Genomic DNA, 23,907 nt, shown 5'->3' on the forward strand with positions numbered 1-23,907 from the left:
GGCCTCTACCACGGCCCCAGCCTCTTGCGGCTATAGCAGGGGGCGGGTGTCTGATCGTCAGATCTAGCAGCATGTGTCCCCACCATCCGTGAGAGAATAAAAAGATAAAGATTCAGATTTTGAAGTCAACAAATTCGCACGATAAAGAATCAAAGAATTGGAGTTTTCCTAACAGTTTTGTAGCCACTCGAAGATAAGTACAGATGTCTCTGTACCGATCCGCAAGACTCTACTAAACCTGCTTATGACTCGAAACACCTATGAACCTAGAGCTCTGATACCAACTTATCACGACCCCAATTTCCCTCCTTAGGATGTCGTGATGGCACCTAGTCTCTAAGACCAGGTAAGCCTAACAAATGAGATATTATGACAGAATCACAGCTACAATGCTCCAAAAACCTGGTGAGACTGAGTCATAAGCTCTACAGAATGTACCAATACACCTATTACAACACTGTCTATTAAGGAAATAACAATACTAAAAGATAACGGAAGGTGACTCCGAGGCCTACGAGCGCTGAGCATGTATACCTTGAAGTCTCCGGCAAATCGCTACAAATCAATCACTAACGTCTGTTGACGACCAATTTTGACTCTCCCTTTTTAAATTAATTTATTCACGCTTAACAATTTACAATAAATGCTTTGAAGATATTTTTTCTTAGTAATGAATATCTATTTTTATAAAATAATTAAGTATTAGTTTCAAAATTAATTACAAAGTACTAATATTCTGTAATTACAAATATATTTACTATTATAAAATAACATTTTTATGTACATTACATAGGTTTTATAATTTGATAAAATTACTCCTTAATTTCCAACATTAGGCTACTTTATTAATATTTGAGGAAATCAGACCCCAAAGGTGAAACTTAAAACTCGCCTTCTCCTTCCTTTGTTCTTTCAAATCAAAGCGAGCAGGAAGTGTGAGTTGGCTTCATCATCAATATTCGACATCCAGAGGTCAAATGCAATGACCTCTAGGTATTAGGGTTTTGACCGATAGCTTCTTGTGCCTCAACGATCAACAATTCACTCCACTCCAGTATACAGATAAAATCATTACTGGATTTCCCCTCTGTCTTCTGATTTTCACTCGATTAACTATCATCATCTACCATGCGTCACTCTCCACTACTGATTTTGAATTCGTAAAGCCCTAGAGCATTGAATTCCACTATAAAAAGGGGTCTTTAATGTTCTTACAATCGAACACAATCTAACACCAACAAACCAGAGCTACCTAAACTCTGAAAAGTCATACACACTAAGAAATTAGGGTTTTTGATAATTAGGTCTCTTACTATTTTTTTCTCTTTTTGCCGAGTTCTTTACTGGTTCAAGCTTTAAGGTTTTCTGGGATCCTTGAACAACAAAGGGAATTCGTTTGGTCTGTTGCCCTTAAGAAGGTCAGCACCTTTCTTTCCCCTTTCCTTTATTCACCTCTCTAAATAATTTAGATATGTTAATGTTAAGTTCTGTAGATCATAATCATGATGTTTGTGTTAGACATGTTTGATAGTCATGTTTTTTTAGTATAATAATCCTTTACGAGTAGTCTATTCTGCTATGATTCCTTAAGTGACAATCGATTAGTTGAGTGATAACTATTAGTCTTTGTTATGAGCTTTTCCTACAGTCTCTATGCCTAAAATCTTATACGTTTATGTTCAATGTAGACTTCATACTTCTCAGTGACACATAATGAGCTTATTCCTGTTTTATTGCACTTCTGTAATTTTATGAGTTTTAAAAGCTAAGTTTTGTCACTTGGTAGCTATTGAAACTTGAATTTGTTCAAGACTTGTATCCTTGTCCCTAAACCTTAAGTTTGAACTTACAATGTTCAAGAAGTTTCTTGTCTGCCTGTGTTTTGTTAAAGCTGCTTTCGAATTAGCACTATGGTCTTTATTCTGCTTGATTACTATCATTACTAACTATGTGGTAATCTTAACTGATATACCATATGTCCATGTCACTTAACTAAGTTGAAGGAATCTGAGTACCTATATGTTTTCTTCTCTGTATCTGTACCTGTTAATTCTAAGAGTGATATCTGAGCTATCACTAGGACTTTCCCATGATAATGTTCAACTATTGTATGCGTAAGAAACTATCTTACTTACATCAAATTGTTCCTTCCTCATGAATCTTTGCTGCATATACATTCTGTAAGATTAACTATTTTCCTCTTTTATTGTAAGTCATGATTTGTTTAAACAAAGTCAACTAGTAATTATTGCATAACTAGGTTTGTCTGTTCCATAATCAATGGAGATCTTCATACACATGTGCAATACATCCATGTCCTCAGTCTTTGATCCCCTGATGATTTTTGAAATGTCTGCATGCATCTATAGTTAGCTTATCTCTCTTGAAGAAATGATCTAGGCTTACTGTTAAAACCAAATGATAGAATTGAAGCATAGTTACTTCATACATATATGCTGAGCTAGATTCATGTTGAGTTTAAACTTGTTTGATACAATGTTTTCATCTCCTTCGCCACTTGCCTGATCAGTTTGATTCTATAATGTGTAGAGTTTCTATACCATTTTGAAGTCACTACTTCATTTATTTTGCCCATAAGCAGTTGACTGAATGTTTTTACCCTTTGCTTAAATCTGTAACACCATACTTTGTTTTCAACCATGCCCAGTCCTTCTTCTTACTGTTGATCTAAAATTGGATTTGACTCTCAAACCTTATTGAAGTCCATTTGTTGATGTTGTTTGAACATGATAATTGGTTGATACTGTTAGAATCACGATATTGTTGATATCTTAGGGACGCTATGTTTAAATCAGTGAGTGTGTAATCGTGATAAGAATTCAGCCCCATGACCTTGATTATATCTCTGAAATAATTGTTGACTATGACTGTTGGTTTGAATTTGCCTTGATGTCTTTAAGTTGCCGAGTAATATTATCAATGTCTGTTTGAATATGTTATGCCTTAGTAATTCATTCCTGTAATGATGTGATTATGAAACTGTGTATATTCTAAACTTAGCCCCTCTCCCTTTATTTTTCCTTGATATGTTTCTCTATTTAGTATCATAGTAGTATGTATTCTCTTGTATTATTTTATTTAGAGGAAAGTATATATATTGTGGCAGGTAATACTTTAGTATTTAGTTCGCATTGGAAGTGCCTCATTGGCACTTAAACTCATAAGGAAAACATGTCGTTAGTGATTAAGGGTATTTGGGAGCGGAGTTCGACTTTAGGTTGGGCTGCCCTCCCCGGCACAAGCATTGCCCTGGACCTTGAGTCCCTTGGGAACTTTGAAGAGTCGGGGGATCCAAAGCGAGCTTTGATCTTGAGTGGGGTTCCCTCCTTAGCTTTTAATTCATTGACACATTCAGTTCTTTAAGGGTTTAGTGTTTAATGATAACAAAAGGTTTCCAATGTGAATATTTACTAAGTAAACCCATCGCATTAATATATGATTTTCTCTACCTTGTTAATATTGTTCTTGCTTTAATTAACTGTTCATGTATTTGTCATGTACATTGAAAATGTTCTGTAGTTGGAATATGTTAAATGTATTAGATATTAATGTATTGGCCTCTGAGTTCTTGATGAACTCAGTCCCAATTCCAGCTCTATTGCACCGCGTCCAGGGGTCCAAATCCAGCTATGTTCGCTCTTCTTTATTGCTGGGCCTATTTTCTTGAGGCCCAATCCCAGAGTCCAGTCCTCTTTCCTATCATTATTACTGCCTCGTTAATTTAGTTTACCGCCTCTACTAGTTTAATGTTTAGTTGTATCTGTTATGTTTTTATTATTGTTTTACTTCTCATGTATATAACACTCATATATTAGAATACATGCTTTCCTTTTTCCTTTATGCTTTAGTATTATATGAACATAGGCAAACCTTAAACAATATAGGATTTTAAAAAAGGGAAAATCAGCTAATAGTAGGTTTTTAGTTCGCAAGTTGTAATCTGCTCACTATTTGCGGCGTTTTTCACTTACCCTTCTCTTCTTTAAAAGATTTTAAAACACAGAACTTCGTGAAAAGCAGTTCTATTTCTAAAAGGAAAACCAGATTTCAACTCTCGTTTTCTCAAAGGAAAAAATCAGAACTTCAGAAAATCGTCGCTTTAAGGAATTTCCAGCAAATGACCTTTTCTTTGAAAATCCTTCGAATATAAGGTAAATTTTAGATATGATTTTTTTCAAATATCCTTTTATCATTATGTAAATAACTATCCCCCAAATGAAAGTATTTTCATAACTCAATCTCTTTATTTTAAAATTTAGACCACTTATGTGCCGATTTCAAGTTCTTTTAACATCTCTTATGAACCCTTTCATGAACTCATATCCTTTTAAGACTCTGCATTCTTTATCATCCTTAGGTGTATAGTAAGGATCCTTCCTTATTATTAATCAAAGTTTTTTTCCAAATAATTGATCCCAAACTTAGTCTAAATCCTATGGAGCTACCTCATGTAGATTTCAAGGGGTGCCTAACACCTTTTCCTTAAAAGAACAAGAACCCTTACCCATAATCTCATTGGTTAGAAGACCCGTAAAGAACATGACTTAGTAATTAAATAGGTACACTAGTATACCTTTAAATATTAGGTGGCGACTCTCTTTCATCAATAACAGAGAAATCACAAGTTGAATCATATCTTGACTAGTGCAAAATACGGTGCAACAACATCTAGCATGGGCAGACGTGCCTGGATCTGCACAAAAAGATGTGTAGATGCATAGAGTAGTGACGAAACCAGGTCAAGAAACCTACTAGGACATGATAAATAGAACAAAATATAATAACGAGGAGTAATGAAAAAGCAGAGAGATAAATGCTAACGAAGCAATTTAATAACGTAAGCTAATGACAAAATCGTAAGCATAAAGATAACCATGAGAAAGCAATTAATGAGAACCACATTAGTCAAATACGGACAAAACTAATAAGACAAGGAAGAATAAAAGCAACACGAACCGTCCAACCAATAACTCTTTTCATTATGAAATGCACAACAAGAATCACAACCAAGATACCACCACTTATTCACTTTTCACAATTTCAATCACAATCTTTCCTTATACCGCCGCGTGAGCCTTATATTTAGTAGTTTGAAAATATTTTTTCCGAAAAAGCTACACGCACTTTAGCCTACCTTATGACGCCGCGTGGCTTCAAGTAATTCCCTTACTAGTAACACGCACATAAATACCACTTATGCCGCCGTATGCACATTAACCTCTATCCTTATATCGCCGCATGCGCATCAATATCACAATACAATAACAACTTGCAACACAAGTGCCCATATACCACAACTTGCCAAAAATCAATAATATCAATATTCACAACAAATAGCCCATGGCTCAATCACAATGTGTACAAGAATATCGATAATAATAATGAATGTGAATTGCTCAACAAGGAAGATATCTCAACAATTAACAACTTCACCTCAATGTGATAAATTCTTTCACAACTTCAATACGAATAACTCAACAAGAAGATATTTCACGAAATAACAACTTCAATTATAAGTAATTCAACAATTACAAATGTAACAAGGCAATAAGCAAGGCAATAACTTCAACTAGGCATATAAGAGCAAAACAACAAGTAAGAGGTAGAACAACAAGTAAGAGGTAGAACAACAAGTAAGAGGTAGAACAAGTGTTAACAAAGTCATATAAAGTATTTAAGGATAGACTAACACATGTAAGAGTAGATTAACAATAAAAATTAAAACATGATATGACAATTCAATTAAAGACATGAAAAGAGTTTAAATAACCTAAACGAGTCAAATACCACATATAACCCGTATACCCACTCATCACCTTGCGTACACGGCTTCCACATAACACAAATCGCACAATCAATCCCAAGCCCTAAGCGGTAGTTTTCCCACACAAAGTTAGGCAAGATACTTACCTCAACTAGGTTAACTCAACCCTTGGAAATAGCTTTTTCCCTAAAATCTGCATCCACATGGCTTAAATCTAACAAAAATTAACTTAATATCATCAAACAATGCAAGGAAAAATAATTAAAATAGATAAAGCTACGATCTTTACACTTTTTCAAAAAAGTCACAAAAGTCAATCCCGGGCCTGCAGTCAAAATTCGGGTCCAAGGATAGATTCCGACTACCCAAAACCCCATGAATCCATATATGTGATTAGTTTTAAAATCCGAGTCCAAATCGACTCTCAAAACTTAATTTCTCATTTTTCAAAAACTTAACAAAATATCCCAATTTTTCCTCTTTGATTCACATAAATTTGATGTTAAATCTAAGATATAATCATGAAATATAGTTGGAAATTTATTAGAATCACTTACCCAATGTTTGTAGATGAAAAATCCCTCTCCAAAATGCCTCCTACCGAGTCTAGGGTTCTAAAATGTGAGAAATGAGACTAAATCCCGACTTATCTAACCTTTTGTTCAGTTGCAGTTGTCACAGTTACGATATGGCAATTGTGAAGAAAAGCTCACAATTGCGGCACTGACAGTCCTAAAGGAAACCTCGCAAATGCGAACGTTGTACCCTTCCCAAAAGCGACACATTCATCGGAAATGCGAACCTAGCCCAGCCCAAGTCATCTCCGCAATTGCGACCCAGGCATCGCAATTGCGATACCTGTGATCCCCCTGCTAAGGTTCCAATTGCGACCCTGGTGTTTCCAAATGCGACACCAGAGGCATCATCACACAAGATTTTTGTTTTCAGTCCAAAACATTCTGAAATATATCTAAAACTAATTCGATCCCTCGGGGCTCCAAACCAAATATCCACACAATTCTAAAAATATCATACGAACTCGCTTGCATGATCAAAATATAAAAATAATATCTAAAACTACGAATTAGATACCACAACGCATGAATTCAAAGTAAAATTTAAGAACTTCTAGAATTGCAACTAAGTGTCTGAATCTTATCGATTCAACTCCAAACGATTCCAAATTTTGTAGACAAGTTCTAAATAGTACAATGAACCTATTCCAAGTAAACCAAATTCTGAACCCGATAGCCAAAAGTCAACCTATGACCAAACTTCTAAACTTCAAATTACTAATTTTCGGCAAAACAACACAAATCAACCTACCGACTTTCAAATTCGATTCCGGGCATACGCCCAAGTCCAAAGTCACAATACGAAGCTATTGGAGCCATCAAAACACTGATCCGGTATCATTTTTGCAAAAGCCAAAGTTTGATCAAGATTTCTAATTTAAGCTTCTAAGTCAAGAACCAAAAGGTCTAAATCAACCTGAAATCTTCCCAGAACGAAAACAATCAATCCCGTAAGTCATAAAACTATAAACACATATGTGTGAAACATCAAAAGGGAAAACTATGCGCAATTACACAAAACGACCGGTCGGGTAGTTACCCATCAAAAATTGGTGGGATCTGAGTCGAGATAGACAAAATTTGAATATGAAAGTTTGTTGGATAAAAATTTAAAAACTCAATAAGTTCAGCGTATAACCTAGAATACAATGGTATAGACCAAAGAGCATCGTGAAATTCTTTATCACTACAAAAAAGTGTTAATTACCTGGGGATATTACTTGGAAATTTTTTCCCAAAAATTTCTTACGATATTTTATACAGAATTATGAAATTCCTATATTCTAACATATTTTGCCTGTGAAAAGTATTTTCCAAGAAAGTTCCTAGGTTAATTTTGCGTCATTTTGCGCCAAATTATTAAATGGAAAATTATTTGGGGAAATTAATCTACAAGTATCGTTTTTATAGGTGAATTCACAAGTAAAGAACAAAAACAATTTCTTTTGTCAATTTGCAAGAAAAACCCCATGTAATGCTACCTGCAGATTTTTGCTAGGGATACTTAACCATGGAATTACCTAGGGATATTCTTACATGGAATATTATTTGAGAATTTAGATTGAGGATTTATTTTTTGGGGATTTACTTGGGAATTTTCTTATCTGAAAAATTATTTTGGGATTTTATTTTGGGATTTAGCTAGAGATTTTTCTTGTGAATTTGCATACTTGGGGATTTACCTGGGAATTTTGCTGCTGCGATTTAGCTAGCGGTTTTTGCTTACGAATTTACCTGATATTTATTTGATGATATTTTCTTTAAAAAATATTTATGAAATTAAAAAATAATAATATAAAAATGACAAAGACATTACTAATGAATATTATTGTTAAACACTTTGTCACACGCCATTAGGGATTAATCTCACCCTAATAATATCTTAAAAGGAAAAAGTTTAAAGGAACAATTTTGATGGAATTATTAATAAAATTATCGTATTTAGTTAATTTATTTATTGATGGCAATGTCATGCATAGTTATCAATTATCTTAAAGTTAAATTCAGTTAAAATCTAACCCCATATGAACGGTAAAAATTACATGGGGCGTCCTATTTGGTCGCCCCCATTTAACCTATACCCACTTTTTAAAATAGTTTTAACTTGTACCCGCTTTTTAAACAACTTCATGCCTCTTTTTCCTCCTCCTTCTCCTTCTTCTTCTTCTTCTTCTTCGGGTGACAAATAATTTTATATGATGGTTGTGAACATATTTTAATGTAGTTTATGATGTTTTACAATGGTGAGCTGTTATGATGCTTTATTTTTTGCTATTGCTTAGGGTTTCTTCTTCTTCTTTTTCTTAATTGCAAAATGAGTTCATTAGATTTATTGTTGTTTTTGACAAATTGATGATTGGGGTTTGTTCCGAATGATATTTGGAGGTTATGTTTCAAATTTGAGCTCATTTGGAGTAGATTTAGGTATTAAATCGTAAATAGGATTGTTATAATTCGAATAACAAATTTCTGTTTCTAGGCAATTAGCACTTCAGGCCTATTTGGCCTTAAGTGCATAAAAACGCCGGTTGCACTCCAGACCTTTTGGCCTTAAGTACATCTGAAGTGTGTTTTTCACTTCAAACTTATTAGCCTTAAGTGTAGCAAAACGTGTGTTGCACTTCATACCTTTTGGCCTTAAGTGCATCTGAAGTGCAAATTTTCAATTCAAACTTATTGGCCTTAAGTGTAACAAAACGTTTGTTGCACTTCAGACCTTTTGTCTTTAAATGCATTTGAGGTGTAATTTTTCACTTTAGATTTATTAGCCTTAAGTGTAGCAAAACGTTTATTGCACTTCAAACCTTTTGGCCTTAAGTGCATCTGAATTAAAAAATTTCACTTCATTGGCCTTAAGTGCATGAAACCATTGGTTACACTTCAGACCTATTTGGCCTTAAGTGCATTTGAAGTGCAAATTTTAACTTCAGACTTATTGGCATTAAGTGCATGAAACCATTGGTTACACTTCAGACATATTTAGCCTTAAGTGCATCTGAAGTGCAATTTTTCATTTCAGACTTATTGGCCTTAAGTGAATGAAAATGTTTGTTGCACTTCAGACTTTTTGGCCTTAAGTGCATCTGAAGTGCAATTTTTTACTTCAGACTTATTGGCCTTAAGTGCATCTGAAGTGCAATTTTTCACTTCAGACTTATTAGCCTTAAGTGCATGAAACCATTGGTTGCACTTCAGACCTATTTGGCCTTAAGTGCATTTGAAGTGCAATTTTTTCACTTCAGGCTAATTATTTTTAACCTCAGACCCGATAAGTTTGAAGTTGATCGTAAAGTGGGTACGCTTGCAAATATTTTTACAAAGTGGGTATAGATTCAATTGTGATCCCAAAATCGGGTATAGACGCAAAAGTCCCATATGAAGGTCAATGATGTGATACTTTTTTGAACTGAATACTACAAATCACTAGGAAAAGGCGGCTACTTATACACTATTAACAAAATAATTTTTATAAAATATAACTAATGTTGAGATGATATCATTAGAAAATATACTAAATAATATAGAATAATTTACGTATAAATTTTAAGTAGAGAAAATATTCAGTTACATTTTTCATTACTAAATAATATAGAATATTTTAGGTATAAATTTTAAGTAGAGAAATATTGAGTTATATTTTTCATTATTATGAAGTTTTGTCTTCTTCAATAGATAGATCTGTATTAAACAAAAAACTAATGTTTTTAATTATATATCCTACTTATATAATATTTTATTTTTAAATGTATTAAAAATGATAAAACTTAATTATAATATGTTACTTAATGATATTTATTTGTAAATATTATAACTGGGGCTTAAGTATTGCATGTCTTCTAAATTTTGGTTTCAAACATCCTTGATTAACTTCGAATTAACTCGATCACATGTTTGTGGTCAGAATTGGAAAATAATCTTTATCAATTACTTAATCATGTGAAGTATGTTTAATTTTTGTTTAGAGCAATTATTATAAAAACAATTAATGTGATATCCAAGGTATTTAAATGTCTTATTACCAATTTTTTTATTTAAGATCTCTAATTTCCAAAATTGTGTTCTTAAAAAAAATCTAGAGAGAAAAAAAAAATACACATGATATGAATGGTCAATGATCGTAATTTGATCGATTTGGTTAAACTTGAATATAAATTCTATTGTGAATTTGTGAGTTCATATTTACTGCATCTTTCTCCACACAAAATAAAATATAATTAATAATAACTAGTTTACATTTTCATTTATAAGTGGATGAAAAATGAAAAAGAAAGTGTTGCAAGCTATAGTCTCGCTATCGCACATCGGATAAAAACGGTAACATTTCACGCTTTATAGTGAGCAACTTAATCTCGTGTGATGCATCTGTCACGATCTATTTTCCACCATAGGCCATACTAGCGCCCAACGCTGTCGTTAGACAAGACATCAATTTAATCAATACGAAAATCGACAGTTCCTAATATATTTTAAAATAATGGTAAAATAACTAAGTGAAGTTGCTATGTTTTTTATAAAAATACTAGCATTATCTTCAAGATTAAAATATGATCAAAATGCAACACCGAATGCCGTAACAAAAATACATCCAAGATTAATAGTCTAAATTTTTAAAATTCGGTGTCACAAGTGCATGGGCATCTACTAGAATATATACTACTACTACTACTACAACAACGGTCTAGAAAAGAAATTAGACAGAAACTTTGATGGGTCACTGACCCCACTCATGAATATACGTGTAAGTTATGAAATTCAAAAAAGATTCGGACGGATACGCACAATGCGTGAGAAATCCGTATGAGGAAGTATAAATTCCACGACTAATCAAGTAGCTCGTCAAGTATCTAAAATAGTAAGGTTCGATACTATATGCAAGTCCAATCTCACGCTAAAATAACAATTAAGGCATTTAAACAAGCAAGAATAACTCAAACAATACAATTAAAACATGGTGCGAGTCTAAGTTTACCCGAACATAATCAAAAATTCTAGCATACTCACGGACACTCGTCACCTCATACGTGCGTAGCTCCCATAACACGTAGCACATCAAAAATATAGCACCTACGGGGTAAATTCCCTCTTATAAGGTTAGACAGGAGACTTACCTCGCTCTGAAATCCAATAACCGGCTCCAACGCCTCTCTAACACCTCAAACTAGTGCCAAATGATCCGAAACTAGTCAAAGAACATGCAAACCAATAAAACTATACCCAAAGACTCATAATTTAATCAATTAAAAATAATTTTTAACTCCACACGAAATGTCAACAAGGTCAACCCCCGTGCCCACGCTCCCAGATTTCACAAATTCTCGAAGATAAATATTATCCATAGCATCATGAACTTAAATATATAATTTATTCCTAATTCCATATCCAATTTCGTGATCAAAACTAAAATAAAATACCATTTCTAAGTTTTCTTCCTAAATCCCATAATTTCTACCAATTTAAATGTTTAAATCCATACATAATCCATGTATTTAACTCACAACAAGTGAAAATCATTACCACATGATAGATGATGAAAATGGCTCCTCCAAATTGCTCAAAATTGCCTTAGCAAAAGAGAAATGAGTTGAAATGAACAAATTTCCGATTTGTTAACTTATATTCTGCACAGGCCCGTCCTCTTCGCGATCGCGGAAAACTCTTCGCGATCACGAAGGCAAAATCTACAGCTACCAAAAAATCCTCTTTACGAACGCGAGATCGTGTCTGCGAACGCGATGCCTTACCTAGCCTACACGAACGCGAAGGCTAACCTCCAGTCCCAGGTTTTTCTTCGCGAACGCGACCTCCCTGTTGCAAATGCGAAGCACCACTGCCCCAAGCCTCTATGAACACATCTCACCTAACGCGAATGCGAAGCACAAATGGCCTCCAGCACAAATCGTTCATCGCGAAGGCGTGCCTCCCAACGCGTTCGTGAAGAATAAAACCAGAGCCAGCAACTAGCAGCAGCAAAGCGCTCCAACATGGTCCGAAACAATCCCAAAACACACTTGAGGCTCCCGAAATCCCGTCCAGTCATACAAGCTAGTCCCAATACCTTATCCAAACTTATCCAAAGGCTCGAAATGCCACAAATAATATCAAAATCAAGAATCGGTGATCAAAATCTTTCTTTTAACTTTCAAACCTTCAAAATTTGTCGAACGCATCCGAATCATACTTAGACTTTACGGATTACGACTAAGCTACGCACACTAGTTCCAACAAACTAAATGAACCTATTCAAGGTCCCGAAACATTGCCCGGAGTCCTATAATGCCAAAGTTCACTCTAAATCAAACTTAGCTAATTCAAAACCTTCAAAATGCAAACTTCCGATAATAAGTGCCGAATCACTCCTGAAATACCCGATACTCAACCCGAACATATGTCCAAGTTCGAAATTACCTTACGAACCTATAGGAACCTTCAAATCTTGATTCCGAGATCGTTTACTCAAAAGTCAAACCTTGGTCAACTATTCCAACTTAAAGCTTCCGAATTGAGAATTATTCTTCCAAATCGACTCCGAACTTCTTGAAAATAAAAACCGATTACACGTGCATGTCATAATACAAAAAGTGAAGCTACTTAAGGTCTCAAACCCACTGAACGACATTCTATAGTTCGAAACGATCGGTCGGATCGTTATATTCTCCCTCACTTAAACATACGTTCGTCCTTGAACGTTCCAAGAGTCATTCCCAAGCTGCCGAATCACTACATAACTCCCCGTGTACACACTCGTGCTACCTCAATCCATAGTAGCATATTAGCTCAACCCAGGCTGAATATCCTTCATGCTACCTTAATCCACAAGCCTTAGAACCAAATTCCAATATCTGAAATTTCCCAAAAGGTCCGATTCTTGCATACATACACTGTATCAATCTCCACAAGTTGTACCAAAATATAACTATACACCTAAGTAGTAACCACACGATGTACCGTATTGCTCATATGCCCATAGTAATATCATCCAACTATAATAGCTGCAAATTTCTGAACCTAATACCGGTAGTATACCTCCTGACACATAAAAGCCTCGTTCCAACCCTTGCAAAACTGCAATGATGAAAGTGATGTGCAGAAACTCATAACCACCCGTCAAATCAATAATTCATGGAAATAAATACCAAGACAATTTTAGTATTTTTAAATTTATAAGAAGTAAGATAAATAAAAAAAAAATGCTAGACAAAATACCAACTAGATAAAATCAAGGAAAATATTTTTGTTGTTTTCTTTTTTAGGAAAAAATAAAGCAAAAAGGTAAAAATAATCAAAATAGCATTACTACACCTAAAACCAACACTAAGCACTAAACAATGTAAAATTTCGAGGAAGGTCAAAATTTACATGTCTACAATATCTTCGAGCTTTAAACGTATTGTTGGACTTTCAGTTGATGTTAATGGAATGGATGAACTCTTACAGCGGGTGGACAATTGTGGACTCAGGAGTATTAACTTATTTCGTAGTGGTTATAACCATGGGAATGTCATTGGAAGATGACGATATAAGGTTACACATGTGGGCTATCTCCTGTGAAGAAGTTAGGGGTTGCATGATTTCTGATGAAGTTCCCATGAAAAGTTTTACCTTCTATCCAACGGGAGGAATAGACTGTTATGCGGGTCTGGATCACCCGAGGAAGATGGCACGACTGTCATGAAGTTGAGTGTGCATTGGGGTTGATAATTCGGGTTGTGCTATGATTTGTGCAACCTGAACTTACAAGAAATTCAGCTGGGTATTAGTGCATGATCGTGGTAATTGAGAAGGAGAAGTCATTGTGTGTTCTTGGTTTATATGATTGTGGCTTAATGCCAAGTGGGGGAGTCTATAGTCGGTGATTGGGTAACGTGGTCATATGTCTTTGCAATTTCTAGATTTCGGTACATTGGTGGATTAGTTATGACTGAGGAAGAGAACATCATGGGTAATTCGATCAAGTAATCTAATGGATGTGTGCTACATTTCGCCTTATCGATTCATGTGAAGATTGTGGGATGACTCGAATTTTATGCTTCATTGTAAATGTGATGTGCAAGGGAAGGTACACTCGGTTGCTTCTTTGGAGTATTCATGTGCTAACGGAGCACTAGTTGTTTGGTTATATAATCGGACTAGCTTAGAGTGGGCGACTTCATACAATGGTTCTAGTAGGTTTGAGATTTAAGGTGTGGTGCCTAAGGATTTTCGGGTTCATTGTGTGGCTGAGGATTGGGTTTTTCAGTGGAGTGTGAAAGATGCTCGAAGTATTTCTATATTATTACCGGGTCTACGTGCGGTCTTAGAGAGATGAAAGGAACATTGTCGAATTCGCAGAAGGTCTCATCGAAACGGGCATATCAGTAGGAGGTACTATTGACTAGGAGGTACTATTGAGTGCATGAGAGGGTATAAAATGGCTTATGGGTATTGAGATGACGTGGTCTTATGATGTGGGGTCACTCGGGGCGAGTGTTGATTTAGATCCATTGTATGATGGGAAGATAAGTGTTATTTTGAAAGCAGGTCAAGAGGAAGTCCGAAGAAGTTGGGTTAGTTTAGCATGGGCTTGGAGCAACAAGATAGGAGAAATAATCGGTTCCTTCGGTATGATAAGACCAAATAGGTGTTTCGTGGAAATTCTTGTGGATTGGGAGTCTCCATAATTTGGTTGATTTAGAGGTATTCAATTTTGACGATTTTGTTAGGTGCAAATGGATCCCGAAAGAGTTATGACAGTTTAGACCACAATTTAAGGTGTGTGTCTTGTGAGATTATGGGAAGTTGGTTGTGTGTTGTAATTTTTCTTCTGAATTAAGTTAAGTGAAAGGTTTCTAGCCAATAAAGTGTTATTCTACTGGTGGTTCAGGAGTTTAGATAAAATTCTTGTACTCTCGCGTAATAGCATGATAGATGCAGTCAACGATGTGGAATTGAAATTGAAGGATCAAGGTTGCGGTTCAGTTTTGACAAGAATGTCACGATTTTGAAGGAGCGGGGGAGATTTCAGATGTTCAGAGTATACATGAGCTACTTTACTGTCGCCTGAGAATGGTGTGTTTTGTGGAATAGGCGTTGTGTATTGATTTGCGGAAGATTGACTAGCACTACAGAAATATCATGGTTGGTAGCTGCTGATGTTCAGATTTTGTTACTTGGTACGGAAGGTTGTGGGAGTATCTCCTATGGGATGATTATGTAGGTGTGACGTGTCAATCATTTAAGTAGTAGAGATTGGGGTCAGGTACAGAGATTCTGTTACTGTCACAGGTTTCCTGTTAATCTCATTTAGATTGTGTTTATGGATAATTTGCTTACCTAGCGGGTTAGGTTAGGTGCCATAATGACTAGTTAAATTTTGGATCATGACAATCTCCTCAGGGTTATGTTTATGCACTTGGCATGCTTGTGGTTGATATACGTGTGTCTAGTGAGTATGATCATTTTGGCTCGATGGGTATTCCTATACAAATTGTTACATGTGGATCGGGTGGCACGCCGCTATGGGTATGATCTTTGTATTGGTTTATACGCTGCAACTGTATTATATGTGAATTGGGTTGCATGCCGCAATGGTGAGATGTTGGATACAGTTCCTTATACTTATTTTGTGTGTTTGCTTCTCGTCTGTGAAATAGGTTCATAGCATTGGTTTGGTTGTTTTATTCATTATGCGGGCTGGATAGTTCTTTAATCGGGTTTTCTTTCCTTATTGGTCATATTCGAGATGTGGCTTGTTGGCGCATGAAGGGCGTAATATGAGATTTTAGATGGGGCTTGATGTGGCTTGATGACTGAGCGGCTTGTACTGGGTGAGACGAGATTATTGGACCTGAATCAGTGCAATCAGATTTGTATAATGTATGCTTGGAGGGGGAATATTTCTAATCAGTTCAGAATGCGATAATGGTTCTTGTCGAGTGGAGAATTTTAAAAAATATATTAAAAAAAAAGTTTCACAAAAATATTTTTACTCAGTTTAGTGATTTTTAAGTTGTAGGCTTTAGGAAATACTTAGTAATAGTAGTAGTTAAATCTCTTTAATATAGTTACTATATTTTTCTGTCTAATATTTATTCCCTATTAATCTAAAGCAATTGGAATTTGTTTTGCTAATTTAATTTAGTAGTATTTAAATTTTAGTGTTTGTTACTTTGGATTATCTTTAAAAAATGAAAAAACAAAAAGAGAAACAGAAAGTAAATAATGGAAAAAGCAAAACTAAAAGCAAGAAAAGAAAAGAGAAAGCGGTCCCTAATCCTCCTTTATTATTTTATTTTTAGATATATATTTCTTTTTCTCTCAATCTTTAATCGCCTCTTCCCACCTCACATGTCCACATGATTCCCTCTAACAAACTACAATTCACATCTGCTCATTCTAGAAAAATCCTTTCTTGGGCACCAAGTTCACGTGATAAGAGAGAGTCCAAAACTGGAAGGGATAAAAAGGGGGATTTTTAGAAAAAAAAAAACAGAGAGGGAGGCGGCGAGATTAGCAGCGAAAATACCCTTAGCCGCCGCAGACCGTCTTCTACTCCCTCACGTTCTCTCCATGGAAATAAACTCTTGAAAATCAGCCCCTTAAACCATCCAAAAATCGCCCAAGAAGTGCAGCAAAAAACAGTTGTGAACAGATCCAAAAATGACCTCAAATCTGTCCCAGAACCAGCAGCAAAACACCTCCGAAAACCAGTCAAAACCCGCTCCAAACCCAGCCGAAGAACAAAAAAACAGCTCCCTCTTCGCACAAAAACAGCAGCTCCAAAGTCAAGTTCGAGATCACCAGAAGCAATTTCGATCAGAGGTTTCGATCGTGGTTCGCTTTTCCAATCCCGGCTCCTGTTCGTACTACCGTTGCTATAATTGAAAGGGTGTCGCACCTTGAGGTCCATTCTTTTCTTAAATATTCTGCTTTGATCCCATTATTTGTTGTTAATTATTATTTAGTTGCCCATGATTTGTCACTGATTTAGCTAGATTACATTTATAAGATAATAATTGTTTGAGTTGTCGATTGAATTTCTTTAGTTGAGTACATGCTGGGTTATCAGTTTATCGGCTATAGGTTTTAGTATAATGAACTAAAGCAAAGTTGGATCCTAACTAATCAAGTTGGTCATGCGGTTGTCGGTTTAAAATTGGACCTGAGGCTTGATCAATAATGAGATAGAATATAAGCTTAAGAAAGATTTTGTTATTCTTGTTTCATCTCTCCTCGCTAGTAGCATATTTTGGCCGACCATACATGAGTAGTCAAACCTTAGGTATTTTATTTGAGGTGAGAGGTTGTTCCCTTTAGTTTATACTCAGGAGAGTGCCCCGAAGAGATTTTGTTTTTGTAAATATTATTTTACTCAGGGGAATACCCTGCCATATATGTAAATAGAAGCAAAGGAGGACATCATTGAGGAAGCTTTGGTATAGAATTTTAGTATTTTTCTCTTATTTTATTTTCTCTTATTTAGGTGAGGACTACCTCGAGCCTCTTGTGTATTTTTTTTTCTTTGTGTGTTTTTACCTCGATCTGAGTATTCTTAATAGCCAATTTGATCAAGTGTGCAACCGTACTAGTTACGGGACTTGGGGAATGCTTAACACCTTCTCCCCGAGTCAAATGAACCCCCTTATTCAGAACTTCTGGTGCAGTCGGGTTTAGAGTCAAATGTAATTTGAAGGAAATTATTTTTTTTAAAATGGTGACCTGGCACACCGAAACCAAATGTTAGGTGGCGACTCTGAAAAATCTTTTGAAACACAAACTCTTGTCACTTTCAATTGAAAATCCTTTTAAGCTTAAAACCCACTTTTTATCATTTTAAGAGGTTTAAAGGGTTAAAAAAGGGGTGTGACAGCTTTGGCGACTCTGCTGAGGAGTTACAGGTTTGAGCTATTACTTGATCTTGTTGGCTTTTTAGAATATTCGTTTGAGGTTTTTATGTTCTTTATTTGCTTTGTTTGATTTGTATTTTGCTTATTTTTTTTATTATTTGCTAGTTGTTTATGTGTTTACACTTTTTCCTTTTATGTGTTACTGCTTTATAACTGTTAGCACTTGCATAACCCTGGTTCAATTCTTTCTGCAACAAATCTTGTAGTACGCGTCGCATACACAAACTCTTTGTTGAGTCACCCTTATTTTAGGAGGGGGCTGTCGGACGTATGGAGTTGGTGGAAAGCTTGAGCAGCCATTATCGACCATACGCTCCCCCGAATTACCTTGTTAGTGAACCCCAAACATAGGTCAGCCTTAGGACATTACTATGTGCATCATATTATTATGACATAGCAGGGGCCGGTCCTAGGTACCGTGTTCCTTTATAGGAAGCCTGTCCAAGTTGTGTCAAATGGGCCCACCGGCCCAAAAGGACATTCAATCATCCTATGTGCTAAACGTTGTATCTTTGAGGGTAGAAAGGTCATTTGGCGGATTGATGTTTGGGAAAGAAGGGCGAAAAATGAAGGAAGAGAGAATATTGAGGGATTTATCACTTTTCGTTTTCTTACCCCGTTTTCTAAAAAGAAAAAACAAAAAAAAAGATTTTATACTTTCTTATCATTTTTCAAAAAAGACAAAAAAAAAATAATTTTTCCAAATTAGTTGCATTTTTCAAAGATTTCTCCCATATCCAATCCTCCCGAACTATGCATACTTGATTCTCGTCTTTTGGGATGGGATACGTAGGCAACCCGCATAGGATCCGGTCTTCCTAGTGAGTCTCAAGTTCTTAGCTTCGGGGGTCATAGCCAAATCTTGCATGTTTAGCCATACTTGGCCACATCGACCTTTTTTGCAAAATAGGGCTATTTTCTCAAAGTGTCTTGTTAACTTATGTCTTAGAGTCCTAAGTCCACAACAAGGTGTCCTCTTAGGTTAAGGTCCATTCTTGCTGAATTTGCATGCTCAGTCATTTTTGGCCACATAGGTTGCAAATGGGTCATTTTTGTAAAGTAATTTTGGGGATTATGATTCCTTGAAGTTTAAGGCCAAATAGTACTTCGTGAGGTGTTTCTATGTCTTAGAGGTCACCTTATTGAGTTTGCATTTCTAGCCACTTTTTGGCCATGTAGGCCAGTTTCCAAAAAATGCCCTAATCATGTCTTGCATGTGTCCAATATGAGGTTTTATGGCTCATGTTGTGTCTTGAGTCACTAACTCTGTTTATTCTTATCCTTCTCATCCAGGTTTGGATCCACTTACCAGAGCTTGAGCATGACAGACGCCCTAGGACCATCCCAGTCAGGACTGTTGCCTTCAGAAGCTGTTTGAGGAGACTTTTTATATTTTTAAGTCTGTTTCCATGTTTTATTTTACTTTCTTGTCTTGTCCAGTAGTATTGAGTCTTTTAGGTGATGTCAGAGTCTGTCATAGTCTAGCTGAGTCTGTCGAGTCTTTTGTCATCGTACTTCCCATTTGTATTTGAAAACCAAAAAAAAAGTTATAAATGAAAAATCCAAAAAGCTTTTTGCTCTTTAGTTTATTTTGTCCATCACTTTTCCAGAACTACGCTTGGTCTGATTCATGTGGAACATGATACGTAGGCAATCTATATCGGGTTCGATCAAATCATTTTTAAAGTTAAAGGAAAAAAAAGAGATGAAGTTGTGGGATGTGAGGAATGAGAGGAAAGAAAAGAATAGTAAGAAGAAAGAGAAAGAGAGGAAAGAAAATGATGTAAATCAAAGAGCGTTAAAGAGACAATGAAAGAGGAAGGTTGGAACGAGCAAATTTGGATGATGCCATATGATCTTGTGACCCTCAAAGTCATTCTAGAACCATAAATTGTTGCTAGGTGCATTGCACGTAATGTGATATTATTAAGTGATAAATACCCTAACGCTAACATGTTGGATTTGTTTTGTTCCTCTTTGTTACCTTTGTTATTGTAAGTCAGGAAGGTGGTTAGTTTGCGGCACTCTGGCGAGTCATCCATATAATACTAGGTCAAAGCGCAAGGCAGTCATGGCTAGTAAAGAATTGGATACAGGTGTTGTTGCCCCATCGAGGGATATTGTGGAATCGGAATCTAAGTTGAAAGAGGAAGTCCAAAGGTTGAAACAACAGATGGCAGAGATGTATCAGGCTTGGATCAGGGGGCATCCTCCACCCTCATTCCCACTAATTACATAGAAAGCCCTGCCACTATCCCACCACTATCACAATCCCAGATTCCCACTACCGTTGATCTTTCCCCTCAACATGCACCAGGCTTTACCCCTTATCACTACTACCCTGGCACCTCGTCCCAACCATTTCATGCTCCACCGGCCAAAAACAAACTCATATACTACCCCAACATCCACTCTTGTTTTTGTAGTCCCTCCACAAGCTACCATCCATCGATCTTCTAATGAACCCGCATTGAAAGTTCACGATGCCCAATACTATGCTCCAAAACCAACTTTCAAGGTCCCAGATCCCTATTGTTATACCCTTCCCGTTGAGCCTCCCGTTGAAACCGAGAAGCCCGCTAAGAATGTGAAGCAAGATGAGATATTCAGGAAGGTGAATGGTTTAGAGCAATCTTTAAGGAATATGCAAGGGATAGGAAGCCAAGTAAGTGTGTCTTACAAGGACTTATGCTTGTACCCTGACATCCAACTACCCGTCGGGTTTAAGATGCCAAAGTTTGATCTGTACGACGGACATGGAGATCTTGTGGCCCATTTGAGAGGTTATTGCAGTAAAATGAGAGGCGTTGGTGGGAAGGACGAGCTGTTGATGGCCTATTTCAGTCAGAGTTTGAGTGGGGCAGCCCTGGAATGGTACACCCACCAAGATGCTATCAGGTGGTATACATTGGACGATATGGCTCAGGCCTTTTCCCGGCACTTTCGGTACAATATAGACATTGTCCCGGATCACCTATCCCTAACCAAGATAGAAAAGAAGCCTAATGAAAGCTTTAGGGAATACGGGTTCAGATGGAGAGAAGAAGTTGCTCGAGTCAATCCTCCGATGGAAGAAGACGAGATGGTCGAGTACTTTCTTCAAGCCCTAGAGCCTACTTACTTTGGCCACTTGATCTCAGCCATAGGTAAGCCTTTTAACGATGTGGTAAAGATGGGAGAAAGGGTGGAAGAGGGACTCAAGTCAAGAAAGATCATGAGCTACTCCGCTATAAAAATAACCACACAGGCAATTCAAAATGGCACAGGAAACTTGTTGGCTAAGAAGAAAATGGATGATGTTGCTATGGTTGTTTCTGGACCACGACGTAGCCCAAGGGGTCCGCCTCACCAATATACTCAGCCTCGACCCCAACCCCAAGGCTACATCCAAGCTCCATATAATCTACCATAATATTATTTTACCACCAGACCCTCAATACCATGTTTATCACGCACAGTCATATGCTCAACCCCCTATTTACATGCAGAGGCATGCACCAGCTCCACAAAACTCTTAACCACACCCACAACCCTACCGAAACCCTACTAGTTCGAACTTTCGACCCGGTCCTGAGTATAAAAGAGAAAGGCAGCACTGGAAAGAAACCTTCACCCCTCTCGGAGAGTCCTATGCCAATTTGTTTTGAAGGTTGAGGCAATTGGACGTGTTGAGGCCGATTGAGGAAAAGATACTGAATCCACTTCCAAAGAATTTTGATTATTCTCTGATGCGCATATTGTTCTGATGCCCCAGGGAATGACATAGAGAAGTGTTGGCATTTGAAGAGGGCAATCCAAGAGCTTAATGATACAAATCAAATTGTACTCCAGAGCCCGGATACGCCAAACATCAACCAAATCCTTTGCCAGCCCATGCAGAGACACACATGATTAAAATAGTTCGTAAAGATGGGGAGTCTGGGAGCTCTACCAAGCCTGTCATGTACGTCTCTAAGTTTTTTGTCAAGTTAGGGGTTGCAAAACATTCAATATCATCAGTCCCGAAACTAGTAATTGAAGGTGATGAAGAGCTGATCAAGAGGTCCCAGAGCCTATTTTCTGAGGTTGAAATTGGGGAAGGTTCTAGCAACACAGATGTGCATCCTGTTGGACCGAATATGAATCTTAGCGATTGAAAAGCTACTCCTCTCCCCACACGGGAAGAGTTTTTGTAGTTTGCTTTGTTTTCTTTTCTATTATCTGGGTTATTTCAGGGTTGTAACCCAGATTTCACTTTTGCTTGTTTTGATATTCAAACCCTTCTATCCTTTTATTCTTGATGAAATGTAGTTTTCCGTTTTCCGTTATTCCTAATGTGTGTTTCATTTTTATTTTTCTTTAATATAGTTATTTTTATGTTGGTTCCAATGACACGACATGCATGAGGAATTTTCAGCCAGATCTTAAAAGCTAGTCTAGTCTTGAAATAATGAACCAAGAAGTTGAATATGATGAAGAAGCATCATTTGAGGGAAAAAAGGTTGAGACCTCGTCCCTTTGAATTATCGCTGAAGCTGAAATTATGATGATGAGTGGGTCAAAACCTGGCTAGAGCAGCTGAGTTTGATTGATGAGAAAAGATTAGCAGCGATGTGTTATGGTCAATTGTATCAGAAAAGAATGGCAAGAGCATACAACAAGAAGGTACGTCCCCGGAAATTTGAGGTCGGATAACTGGTATTGAAGCACATCTTTCTACATCAGGCTGAAACTAAAGGCAAGTTCGCCCTAAACTGGCAGGGGTCGTTCATTGTGAAAAGAGTGTTGCCCAATGGTGCTTTGTATTTAACAGACATAGAAGGCAAATATATGGGTATGGCTATCAAATCTGATCTAGTCAAGAGATATTATGTATGATTTCTTTGCTTATCTTCGATTGCATTTTTGTATTTGGCATGTTCAAAGTTGGAATGACGAAGGCATTTTATTCTGCTACCCAAACACTTTTATCCTTTGTTATCCCTTTTTAGCCTTATTTATTTTCTTTTATACCCCTCTTTTGGAATCAGAAGTAGATTTAGAAAAAAAAAAAATCATAAAAGAAACGAAAAAAAGAAAAAAGAAAAAAGAAAAAAAAGAAAAAGAAAAGAAAAAAAAGAAAAAAAACCAAAAAAAAAAGAAAAAGAAAAGAACAAAACAAAACAAATTGTGGTTGGAACTAAGTTCGACCTGATTCCTTTTAAGGATACGTAGGCAGCCTTACTCTAAGGTTCGGTCCCATCAAAATAAAAATTCAAAGTTCCCCAGACTCAAAGAAACTGGGGCAGAAGTTTTAGTTTTGCAAAAGATCTGATTTCAAAAGTTGTAATTTTAAACCCTTTCATCTTACGTTATTTTGAGCCTTCATGCCACCCTTTCTTTCTAACCCTGTCCAAAAGCCTACATTACGGTCCAAAGAAAGACCTTCCAATCAATCTTTGAGGATGCCAAGTCAAGCGAGATGGAGGTATGATTTTCTTATATCATGAATAACACTTCGTTCATGGGCACAAGAAAAAATGAATAAAATGAGATAGTCTTATTGGTGAAAACCCTCACGGACACCGTAAGGCGATGGTGAGTTGAGAGAAAAAATTAAAATGAGAGAATCTTATTGGTGAAAATACTCATGGGCACCGTAAGGCGACGGTGAGTTGAGAGATGAACAAATGAGAAAGGCTTGATG

The 23,907-nt window shown here is 36.5% G+C and overlaps 1 protein-coding gene across 1 annotated transcript; it reads left to right on the plus strand.

Annotated features, from left to right (window-relative positions):
- The first annotated feature begins 16,673 nt into the window (after nt 1-16,673).
- LOC104087707 (uncharacterized) lies at nt 16,674-23,661 on the plus strand. The gene is made up of 2 exons (XM_009592262.4): nt 16,674-17,239; nt 19,536-23,661. The coding sequence occupies exon 2, from the start codon at nt 20,551-20,553 to the stop codon at nt 21,652-21,654; it is 1,104 nt and encodes a 367-aa protein (XP_009590557.1). The 5' UTR covers nt 16,674-17,239; nt 19,536-20,550; the 3' UTR covers nt 21,655-23,661.
- Nucleotides 23,662-23,907: the final 246 nt, after the last annotated feature.

The sequence above is a fragment of the Nicotiana tomentosiformis genome, chromosome 4, assembly GCF_000390325.3.
Source record: "Nicotiana tomentosiformis chromosome 4, ASM39032v3, whole genome shotgun sequence".
NCBI lineage: Eukaryota > Viridiplantae > Streptophyta > Magnoliopsida > Solanales > Solanaceae > Nicotiana > Nicotiana tomentosiformis.

Bases quoted from the DNA above. Each gene is read 5' to 3' on its own strand.
- LOC104087707 (XM_009592262.4), top strand. From the start codon at position 20,551: ATGCACCAGGCTTTACCCCTTATCACTACTACCCTGGCACCTCGTCCC.